This window comes from Neomonachus schauinslandi, chromosome 15 (genome assembly GCF_002201575.2).
Source record: "Neomonachus schauinslandi chromosome 15, ASM220157v2, whole genome shotgun sequence".
Lineage (NCBI taxonomy): Eukaryota > Metazoa > Chordata > Mammalia > Carnivora > Phocidae > Neomonachus > Neomonachus schauinslandi.
Window position 1 is genome coordinate 30,671,620 of NC_058417.1, and position 17,957 is coordinate 30,689,576.

General features: G+C 41.4%; 1 protein-coding gene and 1 pseudogene across 2 annotated transcripts in view; both read right to left on the bottom strand.

Annotated features, from left to right (window-relative positions):
- The window catches only part of TOM1L1 (target of myb1 like 1 membrane trafficking protein), an 82,689-nt gene extending 65,243 nt beyond the window's left edge, over positions 1 to 17,446 (bottom strand). Inside the window, exons 1-7 of one of the 2 annotated variants that reach the window (XM_021703962.1) lie at positions 17,265 to 17,446; positions 14,885 to 14,969; positions 12,264 to 12,342; positions 5,844 to 5,993; positions 5,115 to 5,240; positions 3,582 to 3,686; positions 2,275 to 2,391 (exon numbers count right to left, since the gene is read on the bottom strand). In XM_021703962.1, the coding sequence (XP_021559637.1) occupies positions 2,275 to 2,391; positions 3,582 to 3,686; positions 5,115 to 5,240; positions 5,844 to 5,993; positions 12,264 to 12,342; positions 14,885 to 14,969; positions 17,265 to 17,322 (720 nt within the window). In that variant the 5' untranslated portion in view covers positions 17,323 to 17,446. The remainder of the gene's footprint in view (positions 1 to 2,274; positions 2,392 to 3,581; positions 3,687 to 5,114; positions 5,241 to 5,843; positions 5,994 to 12,263; positions 12,343 to 14,884; positions 14,970 to 17,264) is intronic. The other variant, XM_021703963.1, reaches the window with a different exon arrangement.
- LOC110592817 lies at positions 13,930 to 14,281 on the bottom strand (annotated as a pseudogene).
- Positions 17,447 to 17,957: the final 511 nt, after the last annotated feature.

The following is a 17,957-nucleotide window of genomic DNA, read 5'->3' on the forward strand; positions in this document are numbered from 1 at the left end:
CTCCCCATTTGAGACCAGAGAGCTGAGACAGGAGTATCACTTGCCAGGTGGGAGCAATGCAGGTGGGGGCAGAGACATGGGGTATTATATCCAGTTACTGGTAGCATGCAGGAAAAGTAGGAAGCATAGAATTCAGAAGACCAGCTATCAACATATCCCACCCAGCATCATTCCCTGCCAATCCCACACACTCTGAAAACGGTACCAAGCACATGCCACTGTGATTATGTCCTTCCCCTGGCACAGCTGGGCTGGGTCACAGAGAATGCAGGCTGCTGCCAGGGGATTGCACACAAAAATGAGCTCACTATCTGCAATCCAGCAGATACCTGAGGAACGTAACTGAAAGAAGTGATGAAGAATTTCCACTCAAGGAAGGAGAAGCCAAAGAGCAAATGGAAAAAGCAGCCAAAAAATAATTAGTATCCTTAGAAAGACAGAAGGGGAAAGCACATCCATGAAAAAAAAAGTTACAAAAAGATCCAAACTGATTAAGAAAACAATTTTTTTAAAGATTTATTTATTTGAGAGAGAGAGAGAAAGGGGGGAGGTGGGGGAGAGGGAAAGAATCTCAAGCCAACTTCCCGCAGAGTGCTGAGCCCTATGCAGGGCTGGATCTCACAACTCTGAGACTATGACCTGAGCTGAAATCAAGAGTTAGACGTTTAACCGACTGATCCACCCTGGCGCCCTGAGAAAAGTTTTTGAAATAAAATGTTCATTAGAAGAGCTTAAGAGACTAACTGAGGTGCAAGTTTCAGAGAAATATATGGAATGAAGGAACTTGCCTAGAACTACAACAGGAGGAAGAAATGAAAAGTATAAAAAAAAAGTTGAGAGATGAGAAAAATACAACTGGAAGTTTCATCATCTAAGAAAAGTTGCATATGAAGAGACCACATGGTAGAAAAGAAATACTTGAAGAGCTGAGAATTTCCTAGAACTAAAATACCCAGATAGTGATAGAGCAAAAAGGCCTATCAAGTACTAAGCAGGATAAAGGAAACACACATGCACATACGTGCACATATATCCCTAGACATATAGTGAAAGTGCAGAAATATTAAGATAAACAGAACTCATAAATGCAATAAGAAAAAAAACACTATAAAAGACTCAAGAATCAGAATAACCTCATACTTCTCATCAGCACCACTGGGTACAAGAGAACAATGAAGCAGTATTTTGGAAGGACTGAAGAATTTTGCACTGGGGATTTTGTGTCTAGCCAAACTATCAGCACTTATTATGGCAGAAAAAAGACAATCTTGGACATGCAAACACCTGAAGTTTACCACTAGTAGTGATTCAATGACATAGCAGGAATATTCAAGTAGTAATGTTGAAAGAGGAAATTTTTACAATTTACTATTTCTCAAATAAGCAATGATCAGAAAAAATGTTATCTACTAACAGTCTAAGAAGTTAAAGGAAAGATAACAGCAACATGAGCAGCCAGGAGCGGGAGTCAGAGAAACATAAAAATAGGATTAGGTTCTATAACTTGTTCAGGAAGAAAAGGACTCAAATTGATTACCCCCCTCTAAGTTAATGTGTTAAAGTGTATGTTGAAATCTAAAATTGAGAATGAGAACTATTAGAGGGAAATGTATATGGATGTACAGACACAGGGAAACGTCTGGGAGGGCCATGGTTTCAGTAATAATGAACCGCTCGTGCTTTTCCTCACATGCTCCTATAGGTCCAAATGCACTGCTCGTGTCTTCCTCCACAGCATGAGTACTGCCTTCATCTAACCCTCTCCAAAAACCTTCAGAATTCTCCTTGCCCCCACCACTGATCCCAATGTATGATAAACAAATTTCTATGACAGCACCTACAACACTTATTTAAATTGGTTGTTGACAAAACAATCTTGTTCACTAGACCTAAGTTCCTTGGGGACTCCTTGCTTCTATATTCTTTACCACCATTGTTGTTATTCAGTATGTTTGCTGACTGGATGGATATAAAGGCAACTTGTACATTTAAAACAGTTAGTGACTAACAGAGATTATATATGACCAAGGCTATAAATGATTTAACTACATTAAATCATAAATTTAAATTAATGTAGTTAAATCATTTATTGTGAGAGTAAGAACCATGTCTAAATAATGATTACGTCTGTGTTAAAGTCATCTCTGCATCTCCTTGTTAAGTTTAGATATCAGCGAAGATGAACTAGATAATATTAAAGTTATTCTTAGAGCCTTGAGATAGAAGACACCTTAAAAGACTGTGTGACTGACTGCTCCTGAAATCATACTACACCTGCAGAAGCTCTATGTCTTCACGGTTTTCAGATCCAGGAATATTCTCCATCAATATGGCGGACATCACTCTCACATTCATTTTCACCATATCCAATTCACTGTGCAATTTTGCAATCTGTGGGGAGCAACACAATCACAAGTGTGACACGAAGAATGGTTACCTTGTTTTCTGCTACCAAGGAGATATTTGCTAGTAGAGAAAAGGGTTCTGCGAAATTTAATGTTTTCAGATTTATGTAAATATCTAATTGTTTTATAAATGTACAATCTGTTGCCTTCTAAAAGGACTTGAGCTCTCATGTAATAAATTTCTAAATTTATGCTAGAAATGTGCTCTAAGAAAGTTAAAAGTGAAGGGAAAAAAGATTAGAACCAATACGGAGAAGGGAGAAGGTGACTATAGTGGGAACCTAGACAAAATGGCAAATGTTAGTGGCACAACCAATGGAAAAAATAGAGCATTTTCTAGTTCCCATGGTGTTAGAAAAGGAAAAAAAAAAAAAATCAAGAAACACACTTTTGTTCTTCTTGCACTGAATTCTAAGAGGAATCAATCACATGGATTTTTATAGAATACTGAATAATAATACAGTCAAATGACAGTTCCTTCAGCAGAACATAAATAAGCGTCAATAATAACTGATTAGCTGGACCTCTGATAAACAGATATAAACAAAAAAAGTAAATGTAAGTCAGTTGGTACAATTAATATTAGTAATAAGGCTACCACTTACTGAGCTCCCTGAAACGAGATATGGACAGTCCTATCAGGAGTAACAGGAATCAGTTGGTTGATACAAGATCCATTCCACAGCCCAGCCTCCACAATGACAAAGCCACTAACCAAGGACAGTGGTTAAGAACTTGGGCTTTAGAATCAGACAGAATCCATAGGATTCATTCTACTTAGAACTGAACCATGATCAGTCACATATTATCACTAAGCTTCAGTCTTCTCCTCTATAAAGTGAAGGTGATAATGTGCCTCCACCTCCTAATGTTAAGAAGGATAAACAAACTGTAGGGGCACCTGGGTGGCTCAGTTGGTTAAGCATCCAACTCTTGGTTTCGGTTAAGGTCATGATCTCAGGGTTGTGAGACCGAGACCCATGTCAGACTCTGTGCTCAGCATGGAGTCTGCTTGGGATTCTCCCTCTCCCTCTGCCCCTCCCCCTGCATGCATGCTCACTCATGCTCTCTCTCAAATAAATCACTAAGTAAAAAGAAGAAGAATAAATAAACTGTATATGAAGTGCTGATAAGTTAGAGTGAGTCATCAATAAATACAGTTGTCACTGTTGTTACCTGTTCTGGGACCAGTGTAAGAGTAGAGCTCTTGGGAACAATTACAGAAGGAAGAGCTGGTGCGGTAGGAACAGAGGTTGGTGGATTCGAGGAGATCTGAGTGGCCTATCAATGTGAAATATGGAAATATTACTACTGGAATAACACAGCCACCCCAAGCCCAGTTTTTCCATTTAGATGGCTCAATCACTTCTCTCAACCAAAGGTCCTGGGTAGAGGGTGTTGGCCCAGAGTCAATCATCAAGTGTGCTATCTGCCCAGCATTTTTTGAGAAGAGCGCTAATAGTGTGCCCGTAATATAGTGAGTATTCAATAAAAGGTGGCTTTTATAATTAGTAACTAAATTACAATTTAATAAAGTGCTCTTAGTTTATCCAAGGATCTGCAAGATAAACTGCCACGTGAGATTATTGCTGCCCTCTCTTTAGGTTTTTAAAAAGAAATGCTAAGTCAATTCATACCAAGTCTTTTTAGGCCACAACTGGCAAGATACCTCCTTCTCCCCTAAGGAATGCCTCTCAAAGTCAATTCCTCATTGCCAACTTTGAGCAGAGAACCTGAAGCACAGGGCTCAGGCCAGAGTTTTGACATTAAGGTCCAGAGAAGTAACCAGAAGTCTTGTAAAAATTAGGAGTTTAATTTAGTAGATTCCAGTGGAATATGCCTAACAAGCTTCCATATTATATATACCCCAAATCACATATTGAGTAACAAGGTCCTACACCACCACTATATTATGCCTTGAAAGAAAGACTAAAAGAGGCATGGTGAACAGACTCATGGTAGGTACGAGGTTGGGGCAGGTGGCTAGTGGCCAGGGAACAAACTGTACAAGTAAAAGAGTTAGCTTTCTGGACAAAGCCTCCACAAAGATGAGACTTCTGGTATACACCTGAACTGCTTTTCCATCAAGCCAGGACTCACCAATCTACAGAAGGGAAGAATGACTGTTTTCACACTTATGGAAATTACAGAGTTAAGAGCTGAACTGTAATTAGTACTCAAAGTATTACAAGTTCAAAACCTTATTTGCAAAAATTATTATTAATACAAGACTCCCCGTGGTAGAGACCCTTGCCTGTCTAGCATGACATCTTTCTTTTGAAAACTGCCCCCTCCTCTGCTCTATCCAAATGATTTCCAGATGGAGCCACCATCTTCTTACATGACCTCAGTTAATTTGTTCTGAAGTAGGAAACCAACCCAGATTGGTCCCTTTTCCAAGGTTTTTGAGCTTGGAATCTGAAAAGCTAAAGCTCTAACATGAAATTTAAGACCTATGTTATCAACTATGTGGGAAAAGCTAGTCTGCAATGAGAGACAAGTCATATTTGAGTGGTTTGTTCTCTGTTGTTTCAAAGATCCAGTGAACACCAACCTTCTTGTGGCTTGGTTATTCTAGGAGATATTACAATGGTCTTCTCATAAATTCATCTTTTTGCATAGATTGGACAGAGGCAGGGTTGTCCCTTTCAAAGAGAGAAGACTTAATATACTATCTAATTCTGTATGAGCTCAAGAAAGTCATCCTACCTCTTGTCTTGCTGTTTCAGCCTCTGCATCTGAGGGAGGAAACTGAACACCTTTCTTGAGAAGGTCAAGGTACACTTCTTTCACTTCGCTGACATCCACACCTCCTGGGAAACCTTGCGACCAAGTCTGAATTCAAGAGATGGGTCCAGAGTTAAAACAGCAGCAAAATCAAAACACAATTTTTAAGCTGGTGACAGAAAATGAGAGATTGACAATTATGTATCTTACTCAGAGAGCTGGTTTTGAATGTCACAGACAAAAATGTATGTTTTCAGAGACTAGAAAAATATATTTTTAATCATCAAATTCCCATGCCTCAGCATTTTAAAGAAAGCCTGGAATAGGTATTGTTTTTTTTTGCTGTACTGAATCCAGAATTAATAGATTCTAAAATACCATCAGTAGTTCCTTTGCCAAATAACTTTGAAAGTAGTCCGCTGTGTACTCTAGAACATAGTTTGTCTGCCAAATAAATGTACACATTACTCTTTTTCTTACCTGACATGAATAAGATAGAAACTGAGAGAAAGTAGGAAGATAACTACAAATTCTTCAGAAAAAGGGCACCATGCCATACCAAGAAATTATTATGACTCGGAGAATGAAAGAGTAAAATGCTCTCTGGCTTGATCCTAGGTCTGTAAAGGATCACTAAGCCTATTGGGAGGTACATAATTAGAGCTCCCATCTTAGAGGTCTACCATCCCATAAAGCATACAATAGACTTACCTTGATGAAATTCAAGATTCTATGCTGAATGTCTAATGGCAAGGTGTATCTGGGGTTCAGAAGCTTAACCAGACTATCTTTAATGAATTCCTTCTTCACAATCAGAGATTGGAAACTTGGACCACAGTTCTGCATGCACATGTCAATAAGCTAAATTAGACAGAAAAATTAAAATTTAATTATATCTCTGGCAAAAACCACCTCCTAAATATAAGGTAAAAATTGCTAAGTAATGATTTCCACCAGCATTCCAACTAAACAGGATTTAGTGTCTACTAAAATCGATGGCAAAGCATTAGGTTCTGGGAATGTGAGGAAGTATGTAAGGCATGAAGGAATGGTCTGGATGATAAATTAGAGAGTCATCCTCATTACAAATCTTTAAATTATCACCAAGTGATAATTTAGGGCCAGGTGGTCTTAAGACTTTCAGTGAAAGGTGGTCCTAAGCTGGCCTTTAAATAATAGCTAAGTACAAAGGAGTATAGAGCTATATTCCAGGCAGGTAAATGGTATTTAAATGAATGAGTGAATGAATGAATGACAAAGCATTTAAGTTATCAGGAGGAAAATGAGTACTGTGGTTTGTAGGGGATTCTTCATGTAGGCAGACTGAGACACTGGGAAGGTGGTGTGGATGAAGTATGGAGGGGCATCATGCAGACTGTAGAGAAATGCATGGCAGTGAATGGGAAGAGTTTGGCCACTGAACTAAGAAGCCAGTGAAGGGTTCTTGTTAGTTTGTCACCATCATACCTCTATTCTGAACTTGAGAGAAAGATTAAGGACTGCAAAGTAATACTCTAGGAAGGTTTTCAAGCAGCACTCTACAAAGGGGACCCGGAAGGATGGAGAATCCAGTAGGGACCTACTAGTCCTAGACCCACTAGAACCAAGGCAGAAAGGCCTAAACCAGGGAGATATGGGTGCAAGGAAAGGAAAGACAGGAATCACAAAGGCAGAACTGTACAACTGACGTGTGGCGGAAAAGGATGGCTGAATGTTATGCCGCTGTTATTCTGCAGATTGATGGCACCTTGGATGGAAATTTGGAAGTGGACGGAGTTGCAGGCTTGGTCTGGGGTAAAAATGAGGAGATGAATTTAATTTTTAATTTTTATTTTTTGAGAGCGAGCGAGCATGAGAGCAGGGCAGGGTAGGAGCACAGGGAGAGGGAGAGGGAGAGAGAGAGAGAATCTTAAGCAGGCTCCATGCTCAGCTCGGGGCTTGGTCTCACAACCCTGAGATTCATACGGCTTAACCAACTGAGCTATCTAGGCACCCCGATGAGTTGAATTTTAGATATTTTGAGTTTCACAGTACTATGGACTAAATGTCTGTGTCCCTCCCAAATTCATATGTTGACATTCCTAATCCCTAATGTTGAGGGTATTTGGAAGTGGGTCTTTTGAGAAGTAATTAGATCATGAGCGTGTAGCCCTGAGGAATGAGATTAGTGCCCTTATAAAAAGGCACAAGAGATGATCTCTCCTGGCTGTGTGAGGATGCAATGACAAGAAGGCCACCTATAAGCCAAAAAGTGGGCTCTCACCAGACATTGGATCTGCTGACACCTTGACCTTAGCCTTCATAGCCTCCAGAACTGTGAGAAGTAAATGTCTGTTGTTTACACCAGCCAGTAGGTGGTATTTTTGTAATAGCAGCCCAAGATGATGAAGGCAAAAGAGATGGTGGGACATTCAAGTAGCGATGTTTAACGGAGCTATCCATGCACAGCTGCAGTTCAGGAGGGAGGGAGCCTAACATGAGAAACCAAGGCTGCGTGTGAGGAGCAGGGAAGAATGGCTAGAACACTGGGGGTTCACCTATCACATCGGCCAGAAGAAACTCCATGAAGGCAACCAGAGAGCAACCAATGGAAACTGAAGCATAAAATATAGAGAACATAACATTGGGAAAGTCAAAAGAGGGCAATTTCTACAAGGATCGTGTGTCAAAACAGCAAAGGATGTGAATGGAGAAAAACACAGCTAGGTTTGTCAGTTAGTGGGGTCATTAGGGTTGGGGGGCATTTTCAATTAAGCAACATGAGCAGAAGTAAGGCTAAGAAGAAAGGAGCTGGCATTGAAGAACTGCATGCAGAAAGCAGATTTCTACAAGTGATCTAAAAAACAAAGTTAAAACTCCATTTTCCGTGCTGCCACTTCTCAAGTAGAGAGGTCACAGAAACCCATAATGGAACCAGGAGAGGTATGATCATCTCTGCAGAAAAGCAGCCCTGAAAATGGATGCTCCACCCTGCTCTGTACTGTGTCACTAGAAGGGCAATACAAAAAGAAGGTATGAGAGCTGTAGTTTTAAGGGCAATGTGGCTAAGAAGGCAATCAGAAAATACAGAAACTGAACACATGCGGCTAGTTATCTGAAACACAGCAAATATTGATTTTTAAAGACCTACTTATTTGAGAGAGAGAGTGCCCGAGCTAGTGCACAAGTGGGGGGTAGGGGCGGAGGGAGAGGGAATCTCAAGCAGACTCCTCTATAAGTGCAGAGCCCAATGCGGGGCTCAATCTGAAGACCCTGAGATCACGACCTGAGCCGAAACCAAGAGAGGGACACTCAACTGACTGCACCACTCAAGCGCCCCTGAAACACAGAAAATATTTAAAGCGAAGGAAAATAAAAACAAAATCCAAAACCTATTGAGATGAATATTTTAAAGCAAGTTGTTCAGAGAAAGTTAAGTTGAAAAGTTGCATAATGAATGACTTTTGCTGGATGCATTATGATGAGTTATTAGGTGAAATACGGAGAGGAAAAGAACCCCTAGTTCAATGGGAATTTACAGAAATACTTCATCCAACCCATTAGGCAGTCTCATTAGGCAAGACAGCCTCCAAGTCTCACTTTCTCTAATGGTGAAACGTATGGGGAGTTTCTTGATAAATATTTCACAGACCAATTTTTATCTTTGGATCACTGAGATTTTATGGTAATGGGTAACATTCCCAGGAGGTTACATGCATAAAATCAGAGCATCAACATGAAATGCTGAGAAAGTTAACATCTGGAGATCACAAATCATGGCCCTTTGTGTTTTCCCACTGGAATCTAGAATTTCAGGACTAATTACTTCTAGCTCACCTCTTTCATTATATCACCGGTACCTCTTTCACCCCAGAGTCCACTGAGTATTGTGGCAAATTGGAAGAATTAATATGTTGCTTTTACACATTTTGAAATTGGGCTTTGGTATGATTTAGGTATTCAGATTGTGTTCAGATAACCTATCTTTGGAAATAGGAAAACCAAGACACCATAATCTCAGGGGGGGATAGGGAACCTAGAACCCAAGGGACCAAGAGAGATTAAAGAGAGTAAGACTTCAGGCCTCACTAATCTCTGTTTGTGCTGGACTCGGACGCTGCTTATTGTTCTAAGCCTCAGTCTTCTCATCTGCAAAATGAGCCATAATATCTCCCTCTAGAGACTTCTTGTAAGGCCTAATGAAATACAATGCATATGAAGAGGCGGACATGGTGCAGGACCTTAATAAATGGTAACTATTTTGATCATCTGTTTCCATGGACAATTTCCTATCAGGAGAGAATCTGTTTAGCTGATATAAGTATTCTTCTTAGAAAGACTGGAAAAGGAGCCACTTGGTAGTTTTAGTTCTTGCAATAAATTTCTGAACCAAGCACAGTAAACCAGGCTTTGGGGCCATCCAGAGTTGAAGACCCCACCAAGGTATGGCCATGCCAGGGGATGAGCTCACTCTACAATGAGCTCGTGGAGGAATGGACACATACTACACAAATTCTGAAGCCCCTACAGCTCACCACCTAGGTGGTGGTCCACAAAGGCCTATTAATTAATTGATTTCCAGGAACCTGTTCAACAGCTTTCCACTTGACAATGATAATACGTCTTGCTGAGACTTATCACAATTGACTCATTCAAAGGGTTAGCCTCTGGCTAAGACTTATGAAGCTTGGTAACAAATTGCTTCTTAAAAAATAAAACTACTGGCTTCTTGACAAAACTTCTCCACCAAGTGATGGTAGGAAATCACAGTGTAGTCCAATCCCATCAAATACCTGACCAAGGCTAACAGGTCCGTGGAGAAACCAAATGACACATAATTCAAAGAACATTTATAATTGACTTTGACAGGCTCTCATCACTTCAGAGTAATGAAATGGAAGTGTCATATATGGGGATTCATTTTTAAAGAACTGATTGGTAAACATTTAATTGCTTTGATAGACACTGGATGATTCTTTCTGTGATTCACTTCTCTCATAATTAGGTCTTGCTTAAGTTAATATTAAAGTCCATTCTGAAGCCAAAAACACCTCTGCAATGCAGTGAGTAGTCAGAAGTGAGGGGACTGGACAAATATGCAGGAGGCTATCAAGAGTCAAAGGCCTATTTAAAGAAAACCCAAGAAGTAGGTACCTTAATGAACTCTGACCCTAACAGTGAGGAGCTATTCTGATCCCCAACCCATGACTCTCCCCCCCTTATTTTGGCACAGGTTTTAGATTTGTTTGTTCTCACATTCTGGCATGGAAAATGCAAGGTGGAAGATGTACAGTTATCTGAGGTGGGGCAGGTAATGGGAACGGGCAGCTGGTACAGCTGGCTAGTATGGCTTGAAAGATCAGACTACCTGAAGGGAATAAGAATGGGGACCCAAAGAGAAATGGAGGGCTCGAAGAGACAACACTCTAGAATAACGCCGCTTCCTCAGGGAAGGGTCCCAGCTCAATATCAGAAGAAGGAACTAGGATAGAGAAAGATAGAGAGATAGGGTAAGAAGCAAGCACAGAAATGCCAAGAAGGCTGGTTACCACAAGAAAAAGACACACCCACTATACAGAATAAACAAGAGAATAAACATAGGTGGTGTAAATTCATCTTCCGTCCTTATCTTCTTCAGTCAATTCTCCAAACCTTCAGCATCCTTGAGATAGCCTAGATCCCCTCCATTTTAGGGCACAGCTACATCGCTTTCTATCCCAATTCTACAGTACATTCCATTAGCCCTGGAGTCTTCCTGGATACAAGGAGAGTGGGATGGGGGCTGTAGGACAATCGGCTCAGTCCCTGATACACTGATGTACTGAGTTTTGCACCAGGTACTAAGGAGTTGAAGACACCAATGAAACACAGTCGTTCTTCAGAGGAGATTGATCCATTCTGAGAAGCAAAGTGGTATGGCGTAAGGGCCTGGGATTTAGAATCTGAGGACTGAGTTGAAATCTTGCCTATGCCTCTTAAATAATGGAGGAAAAGAAAACCCCACAACCTCACTGAGTCTGTTTCTTCATCTGTGAAACAGAGTTAAGAATAGAACTACTCCACAGGGTTGTCAAGAGCATCCATTAGGTACCAAAGGTTTTTCCCCCCCATCATCGACCCATGGTTCTGGTAGTTCTACTTTAGTGCTTACTCATTTCTCAAGTTCTTCTATTCTGGGACCTCCCCTGAGGTGGCTGCTATGAATAAAGGACAAGGGAGAGGTTTTTTTAAAAAAAAAAAAAAAAGAGGTAAAGGAGGAAAAGGCCTCTAAAACTATGTCCACATCCTAACTTGAAGGGTTTCTTCAGAGATAGTGTCAAGACCATTTAATTCATTTCTTCTCATTCTGTTAATCTCCAAGCAAGAGGTGAGTTTTCTTCCCCATGAAACTCAAACACTGGAGTTGTGTGTACCTCAGCCCCATAGTCCTCTGGATAAACACTCCCTGAGTCCCTCAGGGGAGGGTGATGCTGGCTGGTTAGGGCCCTAACCTTGTGGCCTGGGGCCTGGCTGAGGTAAACAAAGGCATGCGGGAGAAATGAGAATGTCATATGGCTCACTCTCAGGCAGCAGGCAGGGCTGGCAAAACATACCATAGTAAAAATGGCAACTCACCGAAATGACTGAAGAGGTCATATGGCCGAGGATGAGGGGAAAAACGGGAACGCATCTAATAAGTGCCCACACCCGAGTCACAGACAATAAGGGGTACAGCACTGTTTAAATCAACAAAGAACGGTCTCCAAACTATACTACACAGGAGAGCTTGGTTGAAACTTAAGGAGCTGCCAGCACCTCAGAATTCCACAGAGCTGTTCAAGTAAGGTAAAAAGCTAACAGGGAAGCATTTTTCAAGACTTCAGTTCTCCTCATGGGTAACACATACACAGACTTCTTGACTCGTTCAGTATCTACAAGTTTTGTATTACCAGTTCCCATCTCTTGACCAGGAAAAGCTGACTTTCCAGGAACACACTCTTTCCACAAAATTAAATGCTATGACAATCAGCAAAACTCTCCCAATTCTGTAATTCTCAGTTTTAATTCATACTCAAAATAGATTTTTGCTAATATTTTTTTTTAACCAAAAACTAAAGATGTGTCTACATCTTAGGAAATCCTGGTCTTGATTATAACATTAAAAGTACTTACTGATAAGGTGAGTTGGATTTCTTTATGATTGTAGTTTTTCGAAATCCTTTTCTTCAAAGCTTTTACTGCATCTTTTGGCCTACAGCAATAAATACAGTGAAATCATCAATTTAGGCATTGCTGAAAATAAGTAGTCTCTGAAAAGCAATGTACATTGTGGAAAGAGGAGTGGCTAAAGAGAAGACCAAGGCCCTGATTCTGCTTGAGCAGATTACTTAATTTCTCACACGTGTTTCCTCATACATCTAGACAGACAATACTATCTACCCGCTTGAGAGAATCAAGTAGAGTATTTACATAATAGTATTACCTAGAAAGCACTTCATGTGAAATGCACTCATATCCCTATCCCTCTATCAATGCACAAAACTGGTTTACAGGAAATGTAATTCCCAAAACAATGAAGGTTACCATTTTTGATTAAGACTATTTCCCGAGCACCCTCCAGGGTAGGTGATGCAGGAGGAATTATGACTAATTAGGTCAGCTTCTAATAGCTACCATTTTACATTATAAAAGAAAGACTTATGTAAAAGTAGAGGATCGAAATTTACTTTGAGGTGGTCAAAAGGTACAAACTTCCAGTTATAGGATCAATAACTCCTGGGGACATAAGATATAATATGATGACCATAGTTAACACTGCTGTATGGTATATTTGAAAGTTGCTAAGAGTAGACACTAAAAGCTCTCATCACAAGGAAAAAAAATTTTTTTTGAAACTATATGGGGTGACAGATGTTAATTTATTGTGGTAATCATTTTATAATACATGTAGGTCAAATCATTATGCTATACACTTTAAACTTATACAGTGCTGTATGCTAATTGTAGCTCAATAAAACTGAAAAAAGAATACAAATCCTTTTTACATATTACCTTCCAATTTTGTCTGTGTTTGCATGGGTAGAATTTTTATTATATGACAATTACACATGTTTACATAGAATTACAACTATTATAAATATATAATTATATTTCTAAAAAATCGCATATAGAATCTAGTATTAAACTTTTAGAAAGGTTTAAGAATAAAGATACTTTTTTGAAAGGAAAAACTTTACTTTGAGATTCCTTTTCGTATTATCAATGAAAAAATTAGTATTATCCATGAAGAAAAGTTTCAGAGGATCCAAGATTATAGGGAAAACACCATAAACACCTTAAAGTACTAACCTTAATACACTCAATTAATATAGTCAACAATTAAGTGTAATGTTTTCTTCGTCAACAATCAGCATAAACTAGACCAAATCTTTTTGCTATCAGTTACCGCTTGAATGTGCCCAGGATAATTAACAGAATTGTATCCTTTATAACAACCTGTAATTCAGACTAAAGTCACAAATAGTTGGCCTTACTGATTTTTTTTTTAAATATATCAAAAAAGGAAACATCAAATTTAATTTAAAGGAAAAAAATCAGAAATTGTCTGAGAAAACAAGAGAACAAATCAATTCCTGAAAAAAAAAAAAAAGAGTTCTGCATCTTGGTGATCACATTTATTGAAAGGGTTGGAAAAAAATTAAAATGCCCTTTAGCTTAAGAATTTTTTAGTTATCCGCAAATCAACTTGTTTCAGGAGTGGAAGAATCCTTGGTCATTTCTTAATATCAAAATTTACGCAGGTTTCTCTTCTGAATGTCTTCTACATTTAAAAAGGCAATCATACAAAAGCTCCTATATTCCATACATGATAAATTCTTTGTTTCAGCCAACTCTTAATGGAGGGGCAACTAGTACAACACCATCTCCCCGGACAGAAAGCATTGGAGTATTCTGTTTTGTTGATTTATATATCTCTTCGTATGTTTCCTCATCAATTTTTATAGTAGTACAGTTTCTTTCACATCTCCCAATATCATATTTAAATGCTGATCATAAGCACATAACCTGCCTCGAAGCTCTCTGTCATTTCTCATTTTCACATAAATTCGCTCATCCAGGCTGAGCCTAATGAGATCCAGGGGCTCTTCTACAGTGTTGGTAGTTTGTTGCTGGTCCACGTTGTCCGCCATGTTTCAAACCCTGCGCCCTTTCCCCTGGCCTTACTGATTTTTTTTAAAGCTTTAATTCCCTAAAGTTTAAAAAGTATAACAAAAGACAGCACATCATTGAAGAACACAGCATGAAGGTGGGCGAGTTGACATTAAGAAAAAATTGTCTTATAACGAGAAAAAAAAAAAAAAAGACTGCTTCATTATTTCCTGGTTAATAATGACAACTGCCCAGGACAGGTCACCACCAGGAGTTCATGAGCTTCTGGATAGTATTTTTCACTTACGGTAGCATAAAATACTGGCTATCAGAGCAGAGGGAATTTCTAAAGAAGGAAACAATTCTGCTTTCTTTAAAGAAAAAGGAATTGGAGCTTCCCAAAGACAAAATTTAAAAACTATTAAAGAAAAGGCAAAGAGAAAAATGATAATGCATTCTCAGATATTCCACATGCTGAAATAAGCAGCTGTCTTTACGTTTCAACCAGACATGTCTTCAAAAGATAGTGGTGTCCAAGGTGGGATGAAAACACTCAACAAGAAAACCAGAGTCTAAGAGAAAATGTGCTGTGGTTCTGATGCTTCTTATCAGAGGCAAATGTGTGCACCACACACGGTACTCACCCATCGTGGGCAGTGTTAATTATGTCACAGATGTGCATAAACTGGCCCCAATCTTCAGTCTGAACTCCAGCAAATGTAGCCTTTTCTGCAAAGAAAAAGCCGTTGTGTTGAGTCTGAGCTACAACAGAATAAAAAATGTCTGGTCTTCCTGAAATAATCTGCCTGGGGTTCACTAGCAAGTATCATTAAGTTTATATTACCAAAAGGCAAAGAGTTTTTTTTTTCCTGAGCAATTCCCAGTAATTCCGGAATCAATCAGAACTCAAGTTCAGAGTGCTGCCATTACAGCAGTAATGAATGACCTATTATAAAAGCTGCAGGCACAACATCGGGCTGTAGGGCCACGATGGGTCGGCTAAATCTCCATCTGCTGGCCTGTCTCCCTGAAGACAAGAACCTATTGAGCGGCCACCTACAAACCCAAGTGCAAAGTATTTTATCTTATGCAACTTCATTTAACCCACTGTTATAGATGACGAAACAGAAGTTCAGAAAAGTTAAGAAAATTACCCAAGGCTACACAGCCAGTACAAGGTAGAACTAGCATTCAAATTTAGGTTATTTGATGTCTGTTTTTGTTTTTTTTAAGTCATTTATTCTTGGTGGGGGGGGGAGGCGGGGCATGTCAAGAAAGAGAGAGATCAGAACTACTGAAATTGTCTGTGTCCTTGAGCATTAAAGCAAGGTCACTCCCAGCACCTGTACTAACCAAAGCTGCACTAGGCAGACTTGAATGCTTCTGCACCTGGAACCCCATCAAACAATTAGATATTTTCCCCTCTCCACACATTCTCCTTAAGAATACAAAATGCCATCTGGGAAGAGTAAAAGAACACAACCTAAATGAGCTCAATATATTTCCTTCATGAAAGGAGAAGATCCTCAGCATGAAAACAGGAGGTCTAGGGGGAATGGAGAGAAAGTTAAAAAGGATAATGAAGAGGAAGAAATAGGGTTTGGTTGGGTGAACCCCAAAGCTTAGCCTGCTTCCAATCTAGGAAAAAAGCTATTTGAATTTGGCATTCCATGGACAAAGCTGACTGTGTTGTTTAGACACATACTGTTGTTCCTTCTGCCAAATTCCCTGCTCTCTATTCCCTGTGCTTCCTCCCACCTTCCCATTTTAGAAAACTCCTATTCACCCTTCAGATTTATCCCTTAAGTTGAGTGTTTTGTGGTTTCCTTGTATTGCAAAGGTACCGTACTGTAGTTACTACCTGTGTCCCTCTTCCCTACAAGATTGCACATTCCCTGAGGGTTGAGACCATGTCTCATCTTTGCCTCATCCAGGTCCAGGCATATAGCTGACAGCAAATATTTACAGCATTAAATAATTCATCAGCCTATGAAGAGGCAATCTGAATCTATTCCTACTCAAAGTTCATTTTAATATCCAATAGGGATACAGCCGGCAACAGTTTAGAAAGCATTTCCCCCTTAGTGATAGTTACTCTCACCCACTTCTAAAGATGGGGGAATCTTATAAGGTTCAGGTTGAGTGGCGTGTTCCCTGTTAACTGAGCTGCAGGCAAAACTGTCCAAATCGGAGTCTTCTTACTATAACCACCAGGTTCTCAGGATTTTGTCACCCCACTAAGTTCCTGACATTATCACGCTTTGCTTGGCATCCACATGCACTGTGCCACACCCGGTTCCCAAGGCGGGTTTGGAGGCGAGGCGGAAGAAGGGAGACGGTGCTGGTAAAAAACAGTCCGGTCCCTGGTTTCTGCTTCCCACTACGTTATTCAGAGTACAGCCACGGAAGGAAGGACTTGGGCAAATACCTGCGTGGTCGCTCCAGAGCCCTCTTGTGACCCCAGACCGCTCCCCCACTCCCCGCTTCCTTCACTCCAGTGCTGAGCATTTTCATTCTCTTTGTTTACCCAGAAAAAGTGACTCAGGTTAAGGGCTCGACGCCAGAGAGAACTGGTTTCAAGGGACCTGCGTCTCACAGTGAAGTCACGTCTCTCCCTCCTCGGTAAAACAGACACAGCCACACTGGGCCCTCCAGTGGGCAGCGCACTTGACGAACAACTTTCCCCTGGCTCGGAGTTTACCCTTTCTCCTTGCACAGGCCCAAACACTCCTCACCTGAATCCCGTGCGTGGTTCACCTGTTCGGTTCCACGCCCCAGGAAGCACCAAAAGGGAGGCAGATTTTAAGGAGGGGTTCCAAGGGGAGTCAGCCATAAAGAAATGCCTCAAAGGGGCCGGGGGTGGGGGTGGGGGTGGGGGTGGGGAGGGATTCGGGTGCTCTGTGAAAGTTGCAGGGGGAGGGGAAGGATTTCCTCAAACTTGGACGAGGCCGAGAATGCAGTCAAGCGGGAAGGGGCCCCGGGTCCCCAAAGCCTGCCCTGGCGTCTCCCTCCCCCGCTCTTTACCTATGAGGTGGCCTACGGAGGTCGCATAGGGATCCCGGTGACTCTTCCCAAACGCCATAGTAGCCCCACCGAGCCGGGCCCAGGAAATCCGCCTCCACCGCTCTCGGGCTCCCGACTCCACCCGCTCGGTGCCCCTAGCTCCTCCTCTTCGCCCGGGCGCTTCCCGGGCTCCGCCGAGGCTGTGCGACCTGCCCGGCCGCTGCGGGGCGCCGGGCATCCGGCGTGGGGCGAGGGGGCGGGGACACGGGGCACCCGCGCACCTGCCACGTACCCCGCGGGAGCGGCGAGAAGGCGGCGCTCCCCGCTGCAGAGGGCGCGGGCGGGCGGCGGCCGCCGCGTGGAGCCCGCGGGAGAACCGCGGGGCGCGCGCGGGTTGGGGACCCGGGTGGGCTTGTCGTCCCCGGGGAGCCGGCAGCCCTGGGGTCACAGAGACCCGTGCTTTGATGCTGCCGCTTACTGGGCAGGTTACTGCTCTTCTCTGCGCCTCTTGCTCCCCTTTGTAGAGAAGGAAATAACACAGATCTCAGGATTATCGTGAGAATTAAGGATGTAAACCGCTTAGATTAGTGTCTGGCACCCACAAAATAAATACTTAACCACTGAATGAATTGAGTAACTAGAAATACTTCCTATCCCCACCCTCACCCCAGAGATCCTGAGGAGGTAGGTGTGTTCCTTGTCCTTTAAAGGAGG